The sequence below is a fragment of the Anoplopoma fimbria genome, chromosome 13 (assembly GCF_027596085.1).
Source record: "Anoplopoma fimbria isolate UVic2021 breed Golden Eagle Sablefish chromosome 13, Afim_UVic_2022, whole genome shotgun sequence".
Classification (NCBI taxonomy): Eukaryota; Metazoa; Chordata; class Actinopteri; order Perciformes; family Anoplopomatidae; genus Anoplopoma; species Anoplopoma fimbria.
Genome location: NC_072461.1, coordinates 154,127 through 178,032, shown reverse-complemented (window position 1 = coordinate 178,032; position 23,906 = coordinate 154,127). Strand labels below are relative to the sequence as shown.

The 23,906-nt window shown below is 41.6% G+C and overlaps 2 protein-coding genes across 2 annotated transcripts in view; one reads left to right on the top strand and one right to left on the bottom strand.

Moving 5' to 3' along the window:
- The window catches only part of bin3 (bridging integrator 3), a 28,547-nt gene extending 17,978 nt beyond the window's left edge, over positions 1-10,569 (top strand). Inside the window, exons 6-9 of the mRNA XM_054611712.1 lie at positions 489-529; positions 5,332-5,473; positions 6,564-6,698; positions 9,086-10,569. Of these exons, the coding sequence (XP_054467687.1) occupies positions 489-529; positions 5,332-5,473; positions 6,564-6,698; positions 9,086-9,232 (465 nt within the window). The 3' untranslated portion in view covers positions 9,233-10,569. The remainder of the gene's footprint in view (positions 1-488; positions 530-5,331; positions 5,474-6,563; positions 6,699-9,085) is intronic.
- Positions 10,570-10,697: 128 nt separating this feature from the next.
- On the bottom strand, positions 10,698-23,022 carry acsl2 (acyl-CoA synthetase long chain family member 2). Its single transcript, XM_054611711.1, has 20 exons — positions 22,984-23,022; positions 17,778-18,028; positions 17,564-17,678; positions 16,816-16,880; positions 16,609-16,710; positions 15,867-15,966; positions 14,847-15,025; positions 14,704-14,736; positions 14,463-14,514; positions 14,231-14,304; positions 13,827-13,904; positions 13,614-13,748; positions 13,386-13,520; positions 12,704-12,872; positions 12,528-12,616; positions 12,334-12,450; positions 12,097-12,240; positions 11,900-12,001; positions 11,737-11,808; positions 10,698-11,635 (listed from the first exon to the last, which is right to left on the bottom strand). The coding sequence occupies exons 2-20, from the start codon at positions 18,024-18,026 to the stop codon at positions 11,495-11,497; spliced, it is 2,151 nt and encodes a 716-aa protein (XP_054467686.1). The 5' UTR covers positions 18,027-18,028; positions 22,984-23,022; the 3' UTR covers positions 10,698-11,494.
- Between the last annotated feature and the right edge of the window lie 884 nt (positions 23,023-23,906).

The following is a 23,906-nucleotide window of genomic DNA, read 5'->3' as shown; positions in this document are numbered from 1 at the left end:
CCCTCCCCTGTCGGTTCTGGCAACCAGAAGGAGAATGCAGAGAAAAATATAAACTGTTATTGTTAAAATGTTTGTTTGCAAAGAACTTTCATCTTGTAAGGCAGCCCACCCTTCACAGGATTTGAAATCAGTTGGGCTTTGCTTTCATGTCCGTCCCCTGACAGTTCAATCCTTTTGTATTGCAAGCTCAATGAATATTCAGGGTTTTGTCCTTAGGGCTTGTGTACAATAAAAGAGTCAACGTCACGGAAGTTTCTTTGCAAGCCCCCCTCCCATATTTTCTTGAGTGCTCTGTTTGAAATATACACAATTGTTGATGTTTGTGCCGTGGCATTACTTTGCAGCTAATGAGCATGCGATGTAGATGCTATTTTGTTTCGAGTTTAGTTTTGATGTAACTCAATTTGACAATGCATAACAATTTGAAATCTCTCTATAGAGGTGCTTATTGCTTATGTTGATATCTTTTTTTTAAATTTTTATTACAGGTCATTCAGATCCAGAAGACAGTTATTGACCCTCTGAAAAAGTAAGTGTCTGTCTTCATTTCTTGTACTTTGATTTTTGTTAGTTTCTTCTATATTTTAAGGGTTGGCGTTAAATAACTCTCTCTTCCAGACCAGGGTCAAATAGTAGTTGCTGCTGACAAGTTCAGCATTTGTTTGGATTAAGGTTATAGAGTTCTTCACATGCATTATAAAAAACACAGGAAAGTATTGTAAAGTTGTGTTTTTGTGGCCTAATGTTCCTGGTGTGGTAAATCTATATGACACAAAGGGCAGATAAGTCCAGTGCCTTGTAACGTTTTTATTATTGACTCTGCTCTTTTACACTGGTAGAACTGGACCACAGGAAGCCCTGAAGTGCAGTACAGATTGTAAAAATGAACTAGGGAGTGAGTGGGGCTGCTGTGATGGAAGTGCGTCTGGAAGGTTTATTTGGTTCTCATTCCTAATACTCGCCCCCTTTTGAGAAGGCGGTGAATGCTATTCCATTCCTTAAGCCTCACTTTTACACACACACACACACACACACACACACACACACACACACACACACACACACACACACACACACACACACACACACACACACACACACACACACACACACACACACACACACACACACACACACACACACACACACACACACATGCAAAGCAGAGGTACTGAAGGGAGTGGTTTGACTATCCCACCCTTCTTCCGGAGCGCTTGTTAAGGTTTTGCTTCCTCCTCTTGGCTCCTCCCAGGAGATTGATTGTACATATGCTGGTTATGAGAGTATGTACATATGTTTCTTTTGCAGGTTATGTTTAACCCTAGAAGCTTGTTAGTTCTTTTTTTTTTTTTTTTTCTTTATAAATAACCAGGGTGAAGAGATCCCCTGTTCAACAAATAGGTTGGGTTAGTGTCTGTTTGTGTGTGTGTGTGTGTGTGTGTGTGTGTGTGTGTGTGTTAAGCCCCGTCTTCCTTGTGTGCTCTGGTGGTGGAGCAATGACAGGATGGAATGGTTCTAATTTCCTCTTCCTGGTGGGCGGAAGGCGGACGTGTGGGCAGGCTCAGAATATGGCAAAGGGCCCAGCTTCCTGGGCCCAGAGCTGTGGATTGGTTGAGGAGGGGAACTGTCTCAGGACAGTGCACACTCTCACACAAACTACACACACACAAACACCAACCCAGATTTTGGAGGGGGTACAAATATGGTATTTTAGACCCATAAAGTTAGGAGTTTACATGATTGTGAAATAGAGCACAGGAATTAAGTGAGTTTTGAAGCCAAGTTAAACTGGCCTCTATATTCACTTTTTTTCCCCTCCTTGAAAACACTGCACTATTAATTATTAGTTTTATTACTAAGTGTCTTCTATAGAAAACAGAGACACAAAAGCTACTATACTTTAAAGCTTCCATTAAGATTCCATTAGTCCATCACTAATGAATAGTTTTCATTGTTTACTTAGTCTCAAAATACTCTATTGGTGATTTTTTGTCATCATGAAGAGAATTAGAGAAGGAGAAAAGGAGAACGTTAATGTTAATGGAAGACCTTGAATGGGTTGTGTGTGTGTGTGTGTATGTACTTGTATGTATGTGTGTCAGATATGCGCTCGTGTCCATGTGTTATTGCCATTTAAAATTTTGGCATTCTTAATACTTGGTGTGGTCAAATTTACAGTAAACAGACAAAAAGAGGCCCCCACTTCTCCCCCTGTGTCTCTTCCTCTCTCTCCGGCTCAGTCGTAAGTTTTGTCCACTCAGCGGGGTCACTCAATGACATCACTGTGTTTATGTGAGGGGAGGGGAGTGCGTGGGCATTGAGGCATTTGTGTTATCTAGGCCTCCTAACCTAGCCCTTTTCTGCTCCGTTGCTCTTTTGGGTGAGACGGAAGTCAAGCCTGTTTGGAGACCTCTGCTCTGGGTCGAGCTATGACTGGTGAAGTCACATGATTCACCCCTTTCAATCAGAGGAAGTCTCCCTGGTGAAGGTTGAGCCGACGGGACCAATTGTCATTTTGGTCTGATTATATTTTTGGCGGGTGCAGTGATTTAATTTTATTTAACTTCTTATGTTGTTGAATTTTTGTAATCAAATTTCAATTTTGTACCCAGGATGTTTGCCTGCTGTGAGGTTATATATCTTTCTCTCCTCCTATCTTATTTGGTCTATAATGTTTCCAGGCTGCCTGTGTTTTGATCAACAAAGCAAAAGGCAAGTTGCTGCAGATCAAGCTCTCCTTCTGAGACAAAGGCGGTTCTGCTGGCATGTACGTCACACACTCTCAAGTTCCCATGACCCGCTGCTCTTAAACCAATTATACAGGTGGTAGTTATTTTACATTCACAGCAAGCATAACTCAACAAAACTGGCCAAGTGATGTAACCTCGTCAGACACTCTTCAGTCTTCATCTGAGATTGTGACACTTTGGAAGTGGGAATTTACACACAAACAATTCCCAGATTTTTAGTGGTTTGCTGTGTGTTTTTTGGAGTAGGGAGTTATGTGATGTTGATAGTGAAAAAAGACAGCCAGCCTCCTAGACTGAGGGTGTCTAGACCAGACTTGGGCTTGGCCCGTGGGTCGGACTGGCCTGTCTGTGGATTGGCAGCCGCTCATAAACAAACTCTCTGGTCCAGATGCTATTTCCATCCAGCTTTTTCACCACACCCTGACCTGTCACATGTACAGTGGAGAGCCATTGGTCCTCGAGTGGCCCTCAATCAGCTTGAAACCTCATCCAGACAAGGCTCACCGCAGATGCAGACCTAACCAGCTGACTGGTAGTTGTCCAGCCATGATCAGGACAGGAGGGAAATGTCCAGTAACTATTGTTACAAATATACAGTCACCTTCAACCAGGGCCACTGCTGCACATTCTTGTGTGGGAGCCTTTGACACAGCTGAGTCACTATAACGTCTGGCCACAGAGAGCCCTGAATGTAAGTGAGACATCAACATCTAGCATGGATAGGACAGGAATGGGTTAACAAGCAATTGGCTTTGTGTCTAGCTCTTCCTCCTCCTTCAGTGGCCCTTGAGTCTCTAAGTGTACGAAAACATAGTAGTTGCTGGCAGTGTTGTCCCCCTTTAGAGCACAAACGGCACACCATCATGATGCGTCATGAGGAAATTGCTCCGTGCCTGTCAGGTGAAGTGCGCTGGTGAAAATGCGATCAGCCTTTGTGTCATTTGAAAGCTGGTTTGCTGCTGCGTTGTCATCAGCCAATAGTGTTGGAGAGCAGTCATGCCTCGAGGGCAGTTACATAATCCCTTGGCACTTCATGCATGTGTACACTGGAGCAGATAGTAGACTTGAGGATCGGCATCCAGTCCTGCCATAAACTGGGCCAAAGTGGTATTTTATAAATAGCGGTAGAGCGTGGGTTGCAGGGCTGGGCTGAGCTGAGCTCCGTGATGTCACTCAAACGCTACAAGACCACTCCTTGCCTAACTTCCTGTAGGAAACAATCCTTCCTTGTCTGAGACTAAGCTTCACTTTCTACGTCTCATACCCCCCCCCCACCCCACCCCTCTTGCCCTCTGGTAAGGTACACAGGCAGACACAGGCGCAATCTAGGATTTCACAATCAATCCACAAGTTCTCAGTGGCTCCCTCATCTGCTGCACAGAGCAGGGCAAGGGTTGGCATGAAGAGGAACGTAAATCATGAAGCCCACACATTTTGTGGCTAATAACGCTATGGGCGGCAGAGACTCACATAATAAACTATTGTAGTAGTGTGCCTACACAGTTGATAAAATGCTTTAAATGAGTCATTCAAAAGAGCTATATCTCACTCTTCATTACAAGTGTTTTTATTTCTGACTCACATGTAGCAGACACCTGGGTGAATGATCTTGATGCCTGCTTTTTAAAAACACTGCCAGTGGTTTGTGTTTACATGTTAGAAAGACTAAGAATTATTTTCTTAATGTTTGTCTTGTTGAGTCTACTTTTGTGTTAATTTGTTAATGACTGCTGGGATATTAATAACGGCCAATGATGCTGTGTTATTTCCCCTTCACATACACACGCGTTTGTTGTATATTCTTTGAATTTATTTCTTTTACTTATAAAATGAGGCATTACTAACTTACAAATAATGCTGGGAAGAGACTTTAATCTTGTTGTTTGTATGTTGGCTATCATCCAGGATTGTTATTTTTTTTATTAATATTTGAACATTAAATACTTGTATAATAAATATATATAAATAATATTGGGTTGGATATTTACTATATACAGTATTCCTGCTTCCCATTAAAGCAGCCGCAAAACCAGTGCAACAAGTCCCAGGATGAAGCTCAGACTCCTGTTGCTAAGTTACAGATGAGTGTTTTCCTATTTTTAGTGCTGAAGACTAGGATTCTCGTTGCAAGAATATATTTTCATTTGGAATATGATAATTGTCACAAAATGAATTGTTTCATGCCATTTTGAACTGCAGTAATTAGATAATAGATTAGACGAAGCTTAATGCAGAGCTGTCCTCTGGGGTTTGAGAGTACCGCTACAATAAGATGTTGAGGAGAGGGATTTTATTAATTTATAATGACTTTTATTAAGATAGGATGCCATGCAGAATGTGTTTCTACAAATTTCATAGAGCAAGAAAAGCAGTTTTAATGATTTCAGTAACTTCAATTTCTCCGAGAAAATTCTGGGATTGTTTTCTTTTTTTTCCCATTTGAGTACTCTGATGTGAGTGTCTGGGTATTTTTTGCTTGCACAAATGCAGGCTTGTGTGTGTGTATTTTGTGTGTTTTGTTTATGGCCCTATTGGTTGTGTCAGAGATGTCTAAAGTTCTCTGTGTGCTGGTTTATCGCAGGTACAGTGGCGTCTTTCCCAGCCTCAACATGGCAGTGAAGCGCCGGGAACAGGCTCTGCAGGACTACAAACGGTTGCAATCCAAAGTGGAGAAGTATGAAGAGAAAGAAAAAACGGGGCCCGTTATGGTCAAACTACATCAGGTACTATGAGTTTAAAGCTTGCATTGGTGCATGTGTAGGTCCACTCCAGTGCTCCCTCTATCTGCACAGGGGCAGAGTTCACTGGCTCTTACATGCTGCACATATTGTGAATAGGGACGCAATAAGTGGAAAAAGACACAAATGCTGACTGGATATGAACAAAAATAGTTGAGCACAGGCACACTGTACATGTGCGCTCCTTCACCCACGCAAGCTACCAGGCTCTCAAGTAGTGCCTTTTCAAAAAGGCGCTGCTGCACATCTACAGGCACGTAATTGAGAATTGTAGACACACACATACACACACCATGAGGCCACTACAGAAGCGCACACATTCACAGATAGCGCTGCAGTGCTGCCTATGCTATTGCCTCTAACACATCCTCACATGGCGAGCCACCCACACACATTGAGAAAAGCACTGTCAGGGGAACAAAGCCTTGAAGAGGCCCCTACATCCCTGGCCTTTGAATCCCTGTGCACTTAAAGAAATGATCCTGACAAAACACTTGTATGCCATTTCAACTGGCATGTGCAAAGAAAAAACTAACTAATGTGAAGAGACCATAGCATAATGCAGTAGATAAACAATATGTTGTCGTTTTAATAAAGCAACACCCCCCTTCCCCTTAATAAAAATTCTCACCCTCTCACACATATTCATTGTGCATTCCATAACTCCATGCCTACAGTAGACTACCCACTAATACATTCACACACAGATCAGTGGTGCTGGAGTCCACTCACAGCCAAGTCTGCCCACATAACCCACTCCTCCTCACTGTGGTCGTGATTACAGCCTTTTTTTTTGCACTGCTTCTCCGTGGGAATTAGGCAAATATCTCTCTGAACAATAAGAAAGACACCAAAGATGGCTCCATTGCTGGAATGCTTTAAACTACCTTGTTTCTATTTGTGGGTATTTGTTTTTCTCAAAATCTGCAGCTCTTTGCACCAGTTTATGTGGAAGAATGTGTAAATAACAGCATGATCTGACATGGTGAAAAGAGGGGATGTTATGCAGAATTAGAAGTGCTAATGACCAATGTTGAGCTGTTCTTTTGTTTCCTCTCTCCCCTCCACACCCCAGGCCAGAGAGGAGCTCCGACCGGTCAGGGACGACTTCGAGGCCAAGAACAAGCAGCTGCTGGACGAGATGCCCAAGTTCTACTACAGCCGCATCGACTACTTCCAGCCCAGCTTTGAGGCTCTCATCAGGGCGCAGGTTAGTGATCCCCCCCATTGTTTGATACACAAACAACAGGGCGCTTCTGCATGCACGCACACACACTCTCCATAGTGTCTGTTACGCCCTCTGATTGTTGATTAAACAGTGGATAAAGTGTCTGATGGAAGGGAGTGTATAATCCTGGCAGTCTGTCTCCCTCCCCGCTGTCCTAATGTGATTAACCCCCAGCGACGGCCCACACTGCTGTGTTTAGCCCAGGAAGGCCTCATCTGTCTGGCTCCACTGCAGCCCTGCAAGTCGTCCTCTAACCTGAAGCTTCTCTTAAAGCAGCTGGGCGTCTCAATGTAGCGCCGCCATGTCCCCCTCCCCCACCCCAGACCTGCCTGGCCATGTCATTTCCTCTTTGGGACGGTCACTGGCACACTCCTAATTAGTAAACTAGATTATCCTAGACCTAATGCCAATTATGGAGTTCTATGTTGTACTTTGAACTTAAAATTAGCAAACTGAACAATCATCTGACCAACATTAGATATTTCCACAAATCTGAGCTCAGGTTTTTTTCTTCTATTTAAGGTTAAATCATATTTTTACCTGGCTGTGAATTGTGTAAGGGTTGTTATAACTACAAACTTGTGCTTTTTTATTCAGTCTACATTATTTTTATTCATGTAATTCAAGCACATGAATGAGCATTTATACATGTTTACACATTTACACATGTTTACACACACACACACACACACACACACACACACACAGACACACACAGCCACACGTGGGTGGCCAGTGGACCTCATCCCCAGCCTGCGAGTACTTGGTTTCATCCTCCACTCCCTTCTCTCCCAGCCGCTGTTGCTGCTCAGCTCCCAGCGGCAGCAGGAAAAGGCACAAGGCTGCTTTTGTTGTGAGCCTTCAGCTTCACTATCACAAGTCCTGTCCTGAAACTGTCAGTGGGACACTTGGCGTGACCTGTCCACCTGTACAGATGTTGATGAATTGAGACATTGTCTCAGTTTTGCATTCTCTGCTGCATGTGTTCTTTGAAAAAAAGAAAAAAACAAACCTTTGAAAGATGCTTTCTTTGTCCTTTTCTCAGTTGATTTTCTTTGTTTCCTGAAACAGTGGTCACACAATGTTTTAGGTCTTACTGAATAGAATGCAACATAAATTATTCATTAGTATTGTAGGCTAAGAGGTCAAAGTGTACCCTCTCTGTATACATATTAAGCAGCTAAGACCGTGGCATGTTAAAATGTCCAGACACAAGTCATGTAATTTCAAGCTCTGCTTTACCCAAAGACTCCTTTTTGTATCGTAGGTGGTCATAGGCTGTGTTTACTCCTCGTGGTGACTGGACTAATTGTAATAGTTGAGTGTCTTTGCTACAGAGGGCACTCAAACGCTGATCTGGTGTACATTATCATCACTGGTCAAATGGGCATTTCCGATGGCCCTTTCAACAAGCCATTTTGGGGAGAAAAAAAAATATCCGCTTTACCCCCACAAACAGCAGTAACCCAATACTTATAGCCCACTCATGTGGTTTAGGTGGCAAATGTTGGTATAAACATACAAAGGTCTTTCAGGCTGAGCACTTAAAAAGGCTTGTACAAGGTGGTTCAGAAACTTGACTTTTTTTTCCTTTGGGTCTGATATTGTTAAATCTGTTCATGACAGTGAGACAAATGTTGATTCTGTTTAAGATGCATGACTCCTGGTTATTTCCAGCTTGACCTAGCCCTTATTCTGTTGGGAATGAGCAAATCAGTTAGCATTTCTCCTACTGGTTTCTTGGTCTTGCTGTTTCGGCCTACAATAAGACAAACGAGCAGTTTCAGAGAAGCCAGTGGTGCCTCGTTAAAAGCATGGTATCGTTTGCATCGCTGCATGAATAAATATTGAGATGTGTGTGTGTGTGTGGGTTTCAAGGGGTTGTATTTCCCAGTACTTTCATTCTCTGCCTACTCTTCTGGAGTCTTGTAATGTGATTAAAGTCTATTAATCATCAAAGCAACTCTCTAGGGAGCCTGACTCATGAACTAAGGGGAAGAAGCAGGGGTGGGAAGTGTCAAGAAAGCTTTCAGTGAACACTCTCTATCTCTTGTTCAGATTGGGAGAGAAAAGCAGGGTCACTACCCACTGAAGTGCTGGGGTTTTGGGGGCTTTGTCAGAGTTGTTTGATATCTGTGGGCTCCCTCTTCTCCTTTCAAATCACTTCTCATTAGCAGAGTTGAAGAGGTATGAGACCAGCAGCTTCAGACTAGTGTGAGGAAGAGCAGAGTTAGAGCGTGCGAGTAGAGCAGAGTCTGGATATGAATTTGTTGGAGTTTTTCCCTGAGACGCATCTAAGAACGGTCTGTGGACCCTCTCGAGTTTCTATAAAACAGGACTCTAAATCAGGACTTTTTTCTTCTCCCCAGGTTGTCTATTTCACAGAAATGTACAACATCTTCAGCGAGTTAACAGACCAGATCGACCAGGCCGGGCTGACTGATGAGCAGAGGGAGAGGGAGACCGAGGCCAAGCTCAGCGAGTTGCGTGCTCTGTCCATTGTCGCCGACGACTGAGGGAGGAAAGCCCGAAAACCGGGAAGGGCTCCTTTCATGCCTCTCTGAATGGATTGCAGTCTTTTCAGCCTCCTTTGAGCAGTTCAAAACAGACAGCAGTGGCTTTAACCTGATTATCAGATTGTTTCCTTGCGGCCTCATCCCCCCCCATTCCTCTTTGCACTACACTCCCATGTTTCATTCTTCCTACAGAGACTCTCTGCAACTCAAAGCAGCTGAAATGCCACATTAACTAAGCCATCAGCCAAGTGCAGCATTATAAGCCAATATGTTGTTTTTTTTTGTAGAGGAATCAAACAGTTCTCGTCAGAACTAATTAACAAGGTTACACTTCGGGGTTTCAGAGATGTCTATAAACATTTGTTCATAAAGCAGGAAATGAGCAAGGAAATGTTTTTATTAGTCACATTTGCAATGTTACTAACACACTTTTTATCACCCAATTTTAAAATGAAAAAATACTACATGTACTATGTTTATATATACTGTAGGTTACCGGCAAGAAAATGTAAGTCTGTGTTTTGGCCTTTTGCTGGTTATCTCTAAATTTAGCTTTGTGCCATGTTGTGTGAGGGCTTTTTATTGGGGTTTACAGGATGATATTTGTAACATCACCTGTGCATTAAGTGCCTACTTTGTCCAGGCTGTGGATGTAAAATGAAAACTATCGCATGTGTAGTGAGATTGTGTCCGTGCAGCGGTGTTGAAAGGTCGACCCCTCAGACTGCGGAGAGAACAAGTTGCTGTTGAAGTCTAATCAAAAACAAAGGCTGGTGCTCCCTCTAGTGGACAATACTAATCATGACAGTTCTTTAAAACAAACAATCCATCCTTTGTTGTATTGTGGTTCAGTTTGTAATTTAGCAACAGTACTCACACATTGTTGGCACTCTTAAAGTCCTTTCTCTGTAACTGCTCAACCAGGGTTGGAAGCCTACTTTTTTATTTTTTTTTAGCTTTCCATGATTTTGGACCAAATCATATTAAGTCATTGCACTCCTTTGTTTCCACTTTCATCAGGTTCTGTCTCAGTACGATCGACACATACTACATGGTGATGCACATACACCGACTGTTCAATATCATGTTAGTGGATTTTTTAACAAGGTGTCGTACCAAGAAGTTGACTATTTATTTTCCGACGTATTTTGAAATTATTGAAACAAATGCTTAGTTGATTGACTGTCTTTGAGTTCTGTCATGTTTGACTTAATGAAGGTTTTTCTAAATTATACATTTTTAAGTGGTAGAATTTTTTTTAGAGTGGGTTTATAATTTAGGTTTTTTTGAATGCATTAACACCATAATCTGTGAAATAAATTAACTGAGTTTAGCAACCATGTATACCATCGTACTGTTGTATTGTTGAAGTTTGGATATCACTGCATATTTCTCTCTCGAGTGTAGGAGTTGTTATAGAATTTAAATCACACAAAAGACTCATTGGTTAATAATCTTTATTTCATCTTGCGTTTCACTTTACTGGAATTAGTCAGTATTGTCCTGTCAGCAAATGTCATTATAAGCAGTATGTACAGTTCAGCCATTTTATATTTTTTTTACAAATCCTTGCTGGTTGAACCCCTCATAGTTTTAATGGTTTAAGTTCAGGTGAAGGATTACATGCTCACACTGGTTTATGAAATCTTTCAGAACATGTAAGAAAAATACACAACCGAAGAGCTACGATCAAGAGTGTTGATGAAAAGCTTATGTCATGGTGATACAAGGACCCAACAACTGTAAAACACAAACCTACACTTAACGCAACTTCTATGAGCAACAATGTTCCGCGGACAACAGTTTCCCTTTTTAAAAATCAGGGTGGTTTGAATTAAAAATCTAACTTAACGTCTCTGCAGGTCGCTTCTTAATAACCTCTGATTTTTCTCTCTACAAATATACAATAATTTATGTATCTGTAAAATCTTCTGGTGAATAACAACTCTGAATTAGGGACAAAGACAACAGTGAGATTGGAATTTAAAACTAAAACAAGTGGTTTGGTCCCAATCTTTTCTATTATTCATGTGAAGTTAATATATTGCACATATTGGCAAGAGGAGGACTTGAATTAAAACTTATTTTAAGCAAAACACCAATATTCCAAATTATATTTTGTTGTATATTTTAAATTAAGGCACTGCTGGACGTAATAGGATCAGATTTTTTACTTCTCCCGGGTCCCTTTCCCATGTTTATTATCCATTATTGGACACCAGTAACCTTAGTGTGTTTCCGTGAATTACTGTCTGTTGTCCCTCAAAAGGCCGTCTTGCTGTACATGCTTGATATTTGTTCCTGAAAGGTTCTGCGGATGTCGGCGCGTCTACTTTTCAGTGTGGGGGTGAGAAGGCCATTGGCGATGCTGAACGCCTCTGGATGCAAGTAAAGGTCCTTCACCTGAGAGAGTGGTAAGACACAAATGAACACCAAAAGTCAGTATTGAAAGGTAAGTTGTTTGCAAATTTGTACCAAACCCAATGTCAGCAGAGACTCCTCACTTGTTCAAAGGACTTCAGTCCTGCTTCCTTCCCCACAGCTTTCATGTCCTCTAATACTGCGACCTTCAAATCCTGTCGAAAGACAATAAAAATGTCAATTTTCCCGCGATTTATAAAACAAACTAAAATGGTAACGTTATGAAATGGGGTTTAGATGACATACAGGATTCTGGCACAGCTCTTCGTAGGATCCCACAAATCCTCGGCCTTTAGCCCAGTCAACAAACACCTCAGGGTCCGGTACAACTATGCCTATGAGAAAAGACTGTTGACACAAAATACAAGAGAAAATCAAAGCTTGATCTTGAACCACAGCAAATGTTTTGAATACTGATAATCTGAACATGAATCGCATTGTACCTGCAAACTATCTCCGTGTATGAACACCTGAAGCACAGGAACACAGCGCGTGTAGACATTTTCTATCTTCTCTGGAGCGATGTACTCTCCCTGGGACAACTTGAAGATGTGCTTCTTCCTGTCAATGATGCGTAGTGTCCCATTCTGGCGGAGGAAAAGTGGAGACACTTGCTCTCTTACAGCAGTCTATAAGACCATATCTGTCAACTTTAGGCTGATTATTGTGTCTAATCTTACTGGGAGCCACTGGCCCACGTCTCCACTGTGCAGCCAGCCGTCGCTGTCCAACGCTTCAGCCGTCCTTTCTGGATCCTTCAGGTAACCTCTGAACACACTGGGGCCACTTATACAGATCTAACGGGACAAAGCCGTGATAAGTGTCAGTCGATCTGTTGTATGTATAATATGATGGCATATTCAGATTTCCTCACCTCTCCATCTCCGTTCTTAGCATAGTAGTTCATATCAGGGATGTCTACCAGCTTCACCTTGGCACAGGGCAAAGGAGCACCTACATGACCTGACAAAGACACATCCGCACACATGCTTAGGACGAGTTTAAGCAGCACCGGCATTTAAAGCACAAGCAAATCAGACTGCCTCTTACCCGCGCTCCAGTCTCCTGGCATGGAGAAGGTGCAGCCTGCGGTGCACTCTGTCTGGCCGTAACCCTCAAAGATCAGACAGCCCAGAGTGGCTCTGAGGAAGGACAGTACAGTGGGGGAGATGGGTGCTGAAGCAGTCAGTGCGAACCGCAGGTTACCTCCTAAACTGGCCTGAAACACAAGTGATGCAATATTTACGTACAACGGTTCAAATGCAAACATATTGGGTACTAACAGAATTCAATCTTCAACCTACATCATATTTTCCCATCTGCATTGACCCTACGGAGCCTAAATCTGTCAGTGTGCATGCTTCTTCAATACACTCCCACAGGACCAATATGCTCTGGGTGAATTTGGCATTGACTACTGGAATAGTTGTGCTCCTCTTGTGAAGTTTGGATACAAATGTGTTGACTATTTTCATGGCTGCTGGTCTACATGCAACACTGGTTAAAGTGCTGTAAAATATAGACGGTGACAAATATGGAGTCCTGGATTAACAAAAAGTATGTCGGACTGAAAGCCCCTCTGTAGTTAAGGGAAAAAAACAGATTTCTTTTTGTCTGGGGGTTGGTTTCTGAGGAGGCCTGTAATTCTTCACTGGAGACCTACAGTAAATGAACTGAACACATGGGAAAATATGATCCAGGTGGATATAAAATGGAGCTTCCAGCAACTGACCTGAATCCTGTTGAACACCAGTTTGTCCCACAGACTGTTGTTTCGTACAACGCCACTGCTGAGCTCAGCCTGCTTTCTCCTCACGGCGTAGTGAAGCAGAGCCCGTCGTATGGGAGAGGTCACAGAACCCAGAATCTTTATAGAAATCAGCAAAAACAGAACCAAGGTTAAACATTACCGACTGAGAGGTGCTAGATAATATATCCGAATATATATATATGTGCTGACCTTGTCATAGATGCGATTGAGTAAACGAGGCACAACAGGAAAGAAGGTTGGTTTGAGAGTTTTAATGTCATCCATGAGAAGAGAGATGTCGCCTTGGTAGAATCCTACTCTGGCCCCGTGGCAGAACATCGAGACCTGTGACATAAATAGAGTTAGCTTAGCGTTGACACAGTACAAAAAAAAGAAAAAAAGTCTGTAAAGAGCAACAGCTACCTGAATCATCCTCTCAAACATGTGGGCAAGCGGCAGGTAAGAGATCGACACATCCTCTTGTCGGATCACAAACGAACCCTGAGAGAAAATGAGAAAATGAGAAACAGAGTGAGCAAAGCACAGGGGAGAGATAACGTTGAGGCAGCAGACACACGGTGAAGCCCCGCAGGCAATCAAACACGCTGTACGGCTTTTTCTACTGCAGTTAGATAGCACAATCTTTATGAGGGGGCAATTAGTTAAAGTACCTTGCAGCGTCAGGGGCAATCAAACAGCCAATTAATCATACCATTAAACACAGCAGGGAGAGGGACAGTTTTGAGATACAGAGACAAGAAGGTGGGAAGTGATGGTAGCTGTGAGGCTGTTCTCAATTAGACAAGGAGGTGGAAGTGTAGACAGACCTCCAGGATCTTAATGACAGAGGAAGTGTTGGAGGCGATGTTGCCGTGGGTGATCATGGCTCCTTTGGGCTTCCCTGGATAAATAAACAAGACATTATTGCAGTGCCCAGCGCAGCAAAAGGAAACTACAGCGGTGCCATAAAGAAAGGTTGTTGGTGGGCACTGAAGGACACTTCTCGAATGATGTGACTGAAGGATAATCACGCTGAGACATATGAAATCAACTCGTTACCTGTGGTTCCACTGGTGAAGCAAACCACGGCCAGATCCTGAGGCTGGGGCGGCTACAGCAGGCAGCAATGAAAAATGAGAATATGACAACAGGCTTCCCCCACTCCTACTTTAAGTGCTGTTTACAAGTGAGTGTTAATGATATCTTAGGGGACAGGAGCAATGGTAAAACTGTCATCCTAGCATTTAGAGGGGGACTATCTATTTACTGAAACCAGTTTGATGCAAGAGGATAAACTCACCACAGGATCTTTGAGGTTCTGCCTTCCCAGGTCCTAAGATGTGGACAAAGAGGAGTTATGCATATCAATTTACATATCACCATTGATGACTAAATTAAAGGGGACACATCTAAATTATTTAGTACTCCCGCCCCTCTGCTCACCATGAGCTGCTCCAGTTTCAAAACCTCCACCTCGCAGTTCTTTGCCCTCTCAACAAACGCATCGCTGAAATCGTTGAAGAGAACCAAGCAGGAGAGCTTTGGAGTCACGCCTTTCTCCTTGTTCTCCAACAAAGCTGCAGCCTTCTCCTCCCGGTCGCAGATCACCAGAGCGATCTCCGCTGAGAACGCCACCAACATGAATAGTTAATAAAGAAATAAATAGTACAGTGTGTCCACTACTGACATAGTTCATCCCAAAGAGATAAATCAATAGTTTTATAATCAGCTTTAGTTGTAAGTGCAGTGAAGCTCAAAGATGCAGCAGTCCTTAAAAAAAAATCTAATTTTAAAATAAAAAACGAATTCATTTTTCAAACTTGTGTGCAATAATTTAACAGTTATTCAATCACATGACTGCAATTTGGGTCAGTAAGTGCATTTACCTGGGTAGTATACTTCTATATTATATTTCATCTTTCTACTCCATTGCACTTATGACTTTGCAGATAAAGATTTTAAATTAAAACATAAGATTATAAAATACAATACATTGACAAAATTTGAACTAGTGTTTAACAAATATTTTGACTATTAATATTTTATTTAAAAAAAACCTGGTTATGAGATGTCTTTATTATTTTCTACAGAACTGGTACCTTTCCTTTTTATACTTCAAGTACATTAAGCTGATTATACTTCTATATTTTTACTTTAGTAGTACATCAGCAAGATTTTGAAAGCAGGACTTTTACTTAATGAAGTACTTTTGCATTTAGTAAAAGGGTCAAAGTACTCAAAGTAATACTGCTTACCTAATCATCTCTAAGATGTTCTAAAATGAACACAGTTTGCGTGACGCTCAGTCTCAAAAACAATGAGAAGGATCACGTGTAATGCTCACAACTATGGTATGGTTTGATTTGAATTGATATGGGAGACTTGCAGATGAACCAATAATGACAGAGTTTATATTTGTTCAATAAAAGTCCATTAACAATGCTCTTTTTATTATTTCCTTACCCAGGTTGAGTATGTGGACCATGGCCTCCAGCCCGAGCGTGTCATACAGAGGCACCACTGCCATGGAGTAGGTGTAGCAGGCCAGCTCCGAGATGATCCACTGCCGCCAGCAGAGGGAGACAAAGCAGCACAGTGAGACTCATGTTCGGCCTTCACACACTGAGTGAGTGAGTACCTGCTCTGTTCGATTTGGACAAACATTTGGTAGTAATGCAGATCATAATAACAATAATAATAGCACTGTGTGTGTAGATGGGTCTAATGAGAGGTTACAGGCTCTGATGGAGCAGAACATTATTTTTCACTTTCAGTCTACACAGGAGTGACAAAAGTGGCCTTGCCTGACGGATATATTACAAAATGAAATTGGGAGTAGACATGCTCCAATATTGGCTGCCCTGGAGACCCACATTTACCAGCCGCGCTCTGCTCTCAATATGAATTAAAGCAAACACACTTTCAGTACAGACAAAAACAAAATCATATTTTAATTTTCATAGAGGATATGTGAACCTGTTACGATTTAAGTGTATGAGCAAACCTCTGTGGAGATGAGAATATCTACCCAGGTGAAATACAAATTTGAACCATTTGGCTTTTGAGAGGTTCAAGCATCAACAACCTTGATTTGAGGCAAGAAAAATCCTTGCCAGAGAAGTTATCTAAGCAATTCTAAAGCTCACGGGTAACCAAACAAGTGCAGGAACAAACAAATGTCTCCAGAAACAGCGTCCGGTCATACCTCTGGTCTGTTTTGTGCAAATATCCCAATGAATTGCTGCGGGTTCGGCTGGCAGCCTTTGGCCAACAGACCAGAGCCCAGCACCTGCGCCTGCTCAGCCACCTGAAGAAAATTAGGACGCTCAGTCAAGCAAACAGCAGAAAGTAACACGATGCACACAGAACAGCTCCGACGACTGGAGCATTTAAATCCTGAAACATGTCCGACCTCAGTGTAGGAGATCCACTGGTAGGGCTGCCCCGGCTTTCTGAAGCCCAGACACGGGCCGCTTCCTGGAGGTCACAAGACAGATGTGTCACGTGGGTTCAAACATATATCTAGAATTGTAAATGTGGTTTCTAGGATATTATACTTTTTTACTTGAACTGCAAACTTCACATCTCGAATATCAAATTTCTAATTGTGACTCAAATCAAGTAAAAGTTGCAAACATTTTTACAGTCAATATTTTAAATGACTTGTGTAAACAAAACTTAAATAATATAATGTATCGTGTACCAGTGGAATTACACTGTGCTGTATAACCTTAGCTCTTAGACTACAGTTATGTGTTTTTTTATGTGCGCGCACACACACACACACACGCGCGCACACACACACACACACACACACACACACACACACACACACACACACACACACACACACACACACACGCACACACACACACACTTGCATTTAATATTTCGTGTACAAAATAGTTAACATTTATCCTTTTTTATTTTTTGTTTATTTGTCTGTTTCTGTGTACCAGTGAGCGTGGGTAACCGGAGTCAAATTCCAATAAATCTGATTCTGACTGAATCAGTGCCCAAAAGCTACTTTTTGAACACTTCACTGTCATGTGAATGTGTGCAATATGAGATTTACTTTTTTGTCACTTCTTTGATACGATTACACAATCAAACATAGGATTAAGTAAAATGAAATATGTTAAAGTGTTCCTTGTCACCACCTGCAATCCTCAGTCCTCTCTGGAACATGTCAAAGGCCGTCCTGGTGTCATCGTAGTAAAACTCCATCAGTGAGTCATCTTTAAGAAGAGCTGATCGCCTGCAGCTGGGATCTCCCTAAAACAACACCCTTATCAAACACCTTTTGTAGGCTCCTACCATGCTGACGTATGGTTCCACAAATTATGATGCAAACAGAAACCATGAGCCACTCACATTCACAGCCACAGACTGGGCTTGCAGATCACAGGGAGGAGGCATTGGTCGAGGTCGTGTCACCAGCCAATAGGCAGTGAGAGAGGCCAGGGCTCCTAGACCCAGCAGAGAGGAGGAGGACAGAGACAGGGAGGACAGGGAGAAGGAGGACAGGGGCAGAGACGGCAGAAGACTCCACAAGTCGTCGGATTCAGAACCTTTGAGTCCAGCACTGGAGCGAAGTGACCGTAACCACTCCTGGAAATGCATTACTGAGAGAAGAGGACAGAAACAAAAGAGTGAAACAGGCGGAAATGATATGGTGCGTTTACATCACAATTGTTTCATTTTGGTGCCATTTAAAACAATCTCCAGCAGAAGGAAGCACAGTAAACATGTAGCAGACTAACTCAGGTGACAGATTCAAAAAAAAATCTAAAATCTGAAAAAAGCAGCAAATCCCCAAATTTGACGAAGCTAGAACAAGTGAATGTTTGAAAATTTTGTTTGATAAATTACTTTAATAGTTGAAAATTAGGGATTTTCTGTCAATAACGAATAAATTGATGCACTAATCATTCCAACACTGCTTTTATCAGTAGATGATGGACCAGTAGATTTATCTTAAACCGAGAAGTTCAATGCATTTTAAATAGAAGGAATGCAATGAAGGATTTAGATATTTTATCATTATTTTAGCATAAATAAAATAAACTTGCTACAATTGCAAATAAAAAAAATTGGATCAGTCCTGGAAAATAAAGACTTGAGTATAACATAATCAGACTCACAATGATGGAGGGAACCAGAGATATTGTCTTTTTTATTCCACATTCTTGTTCCTTGGTGCCTACATTACCAACAATGCACCTCAACCACCAACAGTCTGGGTCAGAGATCTGAGTTGTAGTGCTAGCAGTGGGCTACAGAGGTCTGGTAAGACTCAATTCTGTCTTGATTTCACTCTGGGATTTCTTTCATGTTCCAACTTGTAGTCTTCCGACTCAAGTGACATCACTCGGGTCCATTTATTAGATTTTGTCACAAAAGATTTTATACCACATTTGCACAAATACAGCAGTATTCCCAACGACCTGTAAATGTACTTTTATGTGTAAAATGGGCGGAGTTTCCCTTTTTAACATCTTCTTACTATCCACCACAGTAAACTCTGTTCATTCACGAGGATCCAGCTTAAACACAAAACGCCACAAATCCTTAAAGATAATAAAATTATAAAAACATCTATCCACTTCTGAAACTGTTTAAATATCAGTCTGAAAAGTCTGGTTAAAAGGCTGAACTACACCGGGCCACAGGCTTGGCACCACTCAGAGAGAGAGAGAAGAAAAAGAGAAGAAAAGGCATAGGGGGGGGGCACCAGGAAGTAATAACGATTGGCTTAATAGAAACAGGCACTGAGGTTACTCTCAGTCATGTTGTGCACTCTTTCATTCATCAGGGAGGAGCGAGAGGGACTCGGGATGCTGTACAGTAGTGAGGGGCTGGTGGGGAGATAGGGTGAGGAGGAGGACCCACTAAGTCCTCCCCCATGATACCCTGCTAGACACTTTATTGTTCATGTCAAAACTGAATGAAAGAGGGGAGCAGTGTCCCAACACAAACTGAAAAACAGCACTAAAACTGCTCATTTCACCTCTCTAACAAACCACTTCATCTTAAACCGGGCTTGGAATTCACCTCACTGAATGAATCTCTGCTTTCCCACATCCCCTCCCCTCCCCCAACACCCCTCAACCTCTCACCCACTTTCTCCCCCAGGGCCCAATAAGAGAGGGGATAAAGAATAATATACCCCTCCCTCCTCTTCAACCAGGCTGCTCCAGCACCGTTTCCTTTCCCTGCATGGGCAAAGTGATGCCACACTCGTCCTTGGTGGATCCGTAATTTACTTTTAGCAGCATCAATTAATCTGAATTAAAACTGCTCGGTTGCCACTTCACACCCGCTGGAGCAACAAAACCAGACGATGATCCCTTAGAGTCCTTTCACTGGGTAAATAAATGAGAAACAAAAATGGCTTTATGAAATGTGACACATCAAAAGAATAAAAAAATGTAAAAAATAAAAAGACTGTCCACTGTGAAAAGAGCATCCTGGAGCCCCTTTTCTGTCTCTCTCCATCGTTCCCTCCTCCCTCCTCCCATTCATAAGGGCTATTGTCAAGGCCCAGACAGGGACCATTGTGCTCCCAGCCTTTACTCCCTGGCAGACACGAGACAAAAGAAATGGCACACACACGTGAAAATAAACTGGAGGAATATAAACGCACCTCCACAGCCTGTGCCTGCTGGGGGAGAAAAACTTGAATGTTGTGGCGGTTCACACCTGAATTTACACTCGGAGGAGTGATTACATAAAAGTGCACACATGACAACATCATGTGGACCATTGTTAAAAACAATATTGGTGGATTCAAAGTATTTTTGGGGCAAACGGTGTTTGACACAACAAACTTAGTTAGTTTAAACATAGAAGTGTATTGATATCCTGCTGCGGAGTGCACACAGAATGCAGATGACGGAGAGCCTGGGGCAGTCTGCATGTCCGTGCACATTCAGCCCAGATGACAGGCAGAGACAGAGCTGAGAGATGTTCTGAGCCGCTGCAGTGTGAATATAAAACGCGTGAAAACAGAAACCAAAAACTGTTTTCGAGAAAAATCTGACATGTAATCAATGATGACTATAACTTACATGGATCAAACTGTCAAACATTGTTTGAAAGCCACATTTTTGGGGGGTACCATAGAAAGCAATGAGCCTCACACAAAGTGAATTATACTTGGAAAGATGACAAAACAGTTACATTAAAACGGGAGATTAAAGAGTTACAAGTTTAAGGTGCTTACAATTTAATTATTAAAGTATTAATAGTTAACTAATCAAATAAGATCAGGGCTTAAATGTAGAATTTGAGAGTTTATGTGTAGTTGGTGTAAAGAGACGTTTTTCCAGGGTTTAGGTTAATAAATGCAAAAGGTAGCTTCATCATGAGTTTTTGGAACATTAATAGGTAGAATGACAGTTAGTCAGGAATGTGTTTTGGCAACATCACCATCAGATGAAGACGACTTGGGTTAGGGTTAGGTTACAGTATTAAAGAGGAGAGAATTTATCTACATTTCTTGTTCAATTTAAAACTCTGGCAGCAAGACTCTGTTTGACTTTTAAATGATTATGTAGAGGGCATTAATAAACATTTCATGTCATGGCTGCTTTAAAAGCAGACAGAAAAGGACTGACCTTAATGATGTTGTTTCAGTTATAAAGAGTTTGTTATTTTCCTGTTGAATTAAACTTACAGTATGGATTTGGTCTACAGATACAACATTAAGTCTCCTCAAAGCAAAATTCCAGCATAGATAAAGTCCATGAATTATAAGCAGAGTGAGAAGAGGCTCTGCACAGTGGCCTACAGAGCTTCTGTGATGATGAAAGCATCCCCCCCCCCCGACCCAGAAACTACAGGAGGTGACATGAGGAGGGGGGGAGTTTTTAATAGGGGAGAGAGACGGCAGCATTTTATAACCAGCAGCAGCAATGAACTCTGCACACTTCCCATGTGCCATGAGAAGTTGAATGGTCTGATGGAGGGGAGATGAGGAGAGAGGGGGGGACACGTGAGGCTGGCCGGGCAGCGATGGGGGTCGGTGGGGGGACGGACATTCAAAAGAGGAAAGAAAGAAACGCTCTGGTGTTTTCCGGCTGTGATTCCCAAATGAAGCGTGAAGAACACAGACACACACTTGGTCACAATGAAGTTTTTCTGGTCGAAAGGGAAGTTGGTGAAGAATAAATGAGAAAACCCCACGCATCCTGCACGTAGAAAACACCTTCCCTTTCCTCAAGACGCTCATGAGTCTCCCATCGGCTCAAATTCACTTGAAACCAATCAGGATTCTCACAGACAATGCTACATTTGTGTCTTTTTTTTCTTCCCCCAAACCCTGAAGTTTCACGTTACTAAGCAGCACCAGTTTCAAACATCACTATGCAGCAGTAATCTTCCACATTTAGCTTTCCTGGCACCTCACCTCATTGGTCACTTTTGAGCGTGTTTTTGTGCACCAGGGCGGATCATCCTGCCCTGCACAACCTCAGCTGCTTTAGCACAAATCTAGACTCTACACTGTTACTGTCACTCACTTAAGAGCTGGCATCTGGCCATGAGCACAACTTCAAACATGTTGCATGCTCCGGAATATGTAGACGGAGGTAGGCAGGTTAAAACAGATACAATACTAACAGAAAGTCTCTCCTTATCCGAATAGAAGGTCAAATGATAGACATTGCTATATTGTGGTGGTATTGGGCTATGGACTTCACATGGACAGGAGTGTGATTTCACAGAAAAGTTAAGGTCTACAGTTAAGGTCTGAAACTTTTCCAAACAGTTTTCATGCTAAGCTTGAATCAGGGACAAAATACCACAGGACTGTGCTTTAAGTGCCGGTTACACATAAGTGAACAGCAGGTCTTGTAAAGAATTTGGGCAAACACTGCAAAAGTATCAAGCAAACTTTAAGTCTCTGCACCATGAAGTCATTCTACAAATACTACAGTACGTGAAAGCACCATGAGGTCAGTACAGGTCAACTTCAGCTGAGGACACATTATTCATCAAATGTGTTTTTGAATGCATCAGTACTGAGAAAGATAAAGTAAAGCACGCATCTCATCTCCGGGTCTTTCAGAGGCACATTCCTGTAAAAGCTTTCTGTTACCAGTCTGTTACCAGTTTACCAGTCTGTTACCAGTTTACCAGTCTGTTACCAGTTTGTTACCAGTTTACCAGTCTGTTACCAGTCTGTTACCAGTTTACCAGTCTGTTACCAGTCTGTTACCAGTCTGTTACCAGTTTACCAGTCTGTTACCAGTCTGTTACCAGTCTGTTACCAGTCTGTTTACCAGTCTGTTACCAGTCTGTTACCAGGTTGATCATCTCCACAGCCCTGAGGACATCAGCAGTCGGCTCCGCAGCCTTTAACGTGTAGATAGTGATAATAGTGATAATAGTGATAATAGTGATAATGAGTCGTGGTGTTGGTTCGTTTCTCAGTCTGAAGCGACCGTAAAGGATCTTTCTTTGCTCACAGCTGAACAGAGAAAGATCAGATTAAACTAAAAAGATTAAACTAAAATCAGATTAAACTAAAATCAGATTAAACTAAAATCAGATTAAACTAAAATCAGATTAAACTAACCTCTGAAACGCCTCCTGTTGCTCCTCAGTTCGGCTCCAAAGTTACTTCAGCAGCAAATCATCGAGATGTCTGCTGGTCAAGCTGCAAACAAGAAGCTGTGTTTCCGGTCCAAACCTTCAACTAACGCACCTTCTGAAGTTTGATATATGAATATATATATATATCTATATATATATATATATATATATATATATATATATATATATATATATATATATATATATATATATATATATATATATATATATATATAGATATATAGATATATATATAGATATATAGATATAGATATATTTATACGGAAAGAATCATCCAGACGGATCATTTTAAAAGAGACGTTTTGAGTTGTTGTTTTTTTTTTTGCAGTACTAATTAAAATTGCATTCTAACGTAATGGCAAACAAATAAAGAAATTGCAGAAGGATAAATGACAAAATGACAAAGTTAAAACACTTTAGTTTGATTGCTGACAGAGCAGTTTACATGGAATGAAAATGATGCAACCACAGAAAACTAGAATTTGCAAAATATCATTTTTTGTTTTCCCTATTTTCCTACTTTTTCCATTTATCATTCACTATTAGAAATGTTAGTTATACAAACAATCAATTATAAGTATCTTTTGTTTCACTTTGTATTCCGGCCTAATGTAATGATGTCAGTATATCACTCTTGTCATTTCTCAACAATTCAACAATTAAAGAAATGTAAGACGACTACTTTATTTTGAAGTTATATCACACAACTCCCTGTGTTTATCTTTCTAGCTTTCTGAAGCTCTGACGTAACTTCTTAATTGTATTCAGGCATTTTGGGGGTGACAAATGATGACAGGGTTGAACAAAAAGAGAAACTCAAAGTGAAATTGCAGTTTTAAGAAGAAAGAAAGAAACAGTTTGGTTCAGCCTGTTAGTTTATTTGGC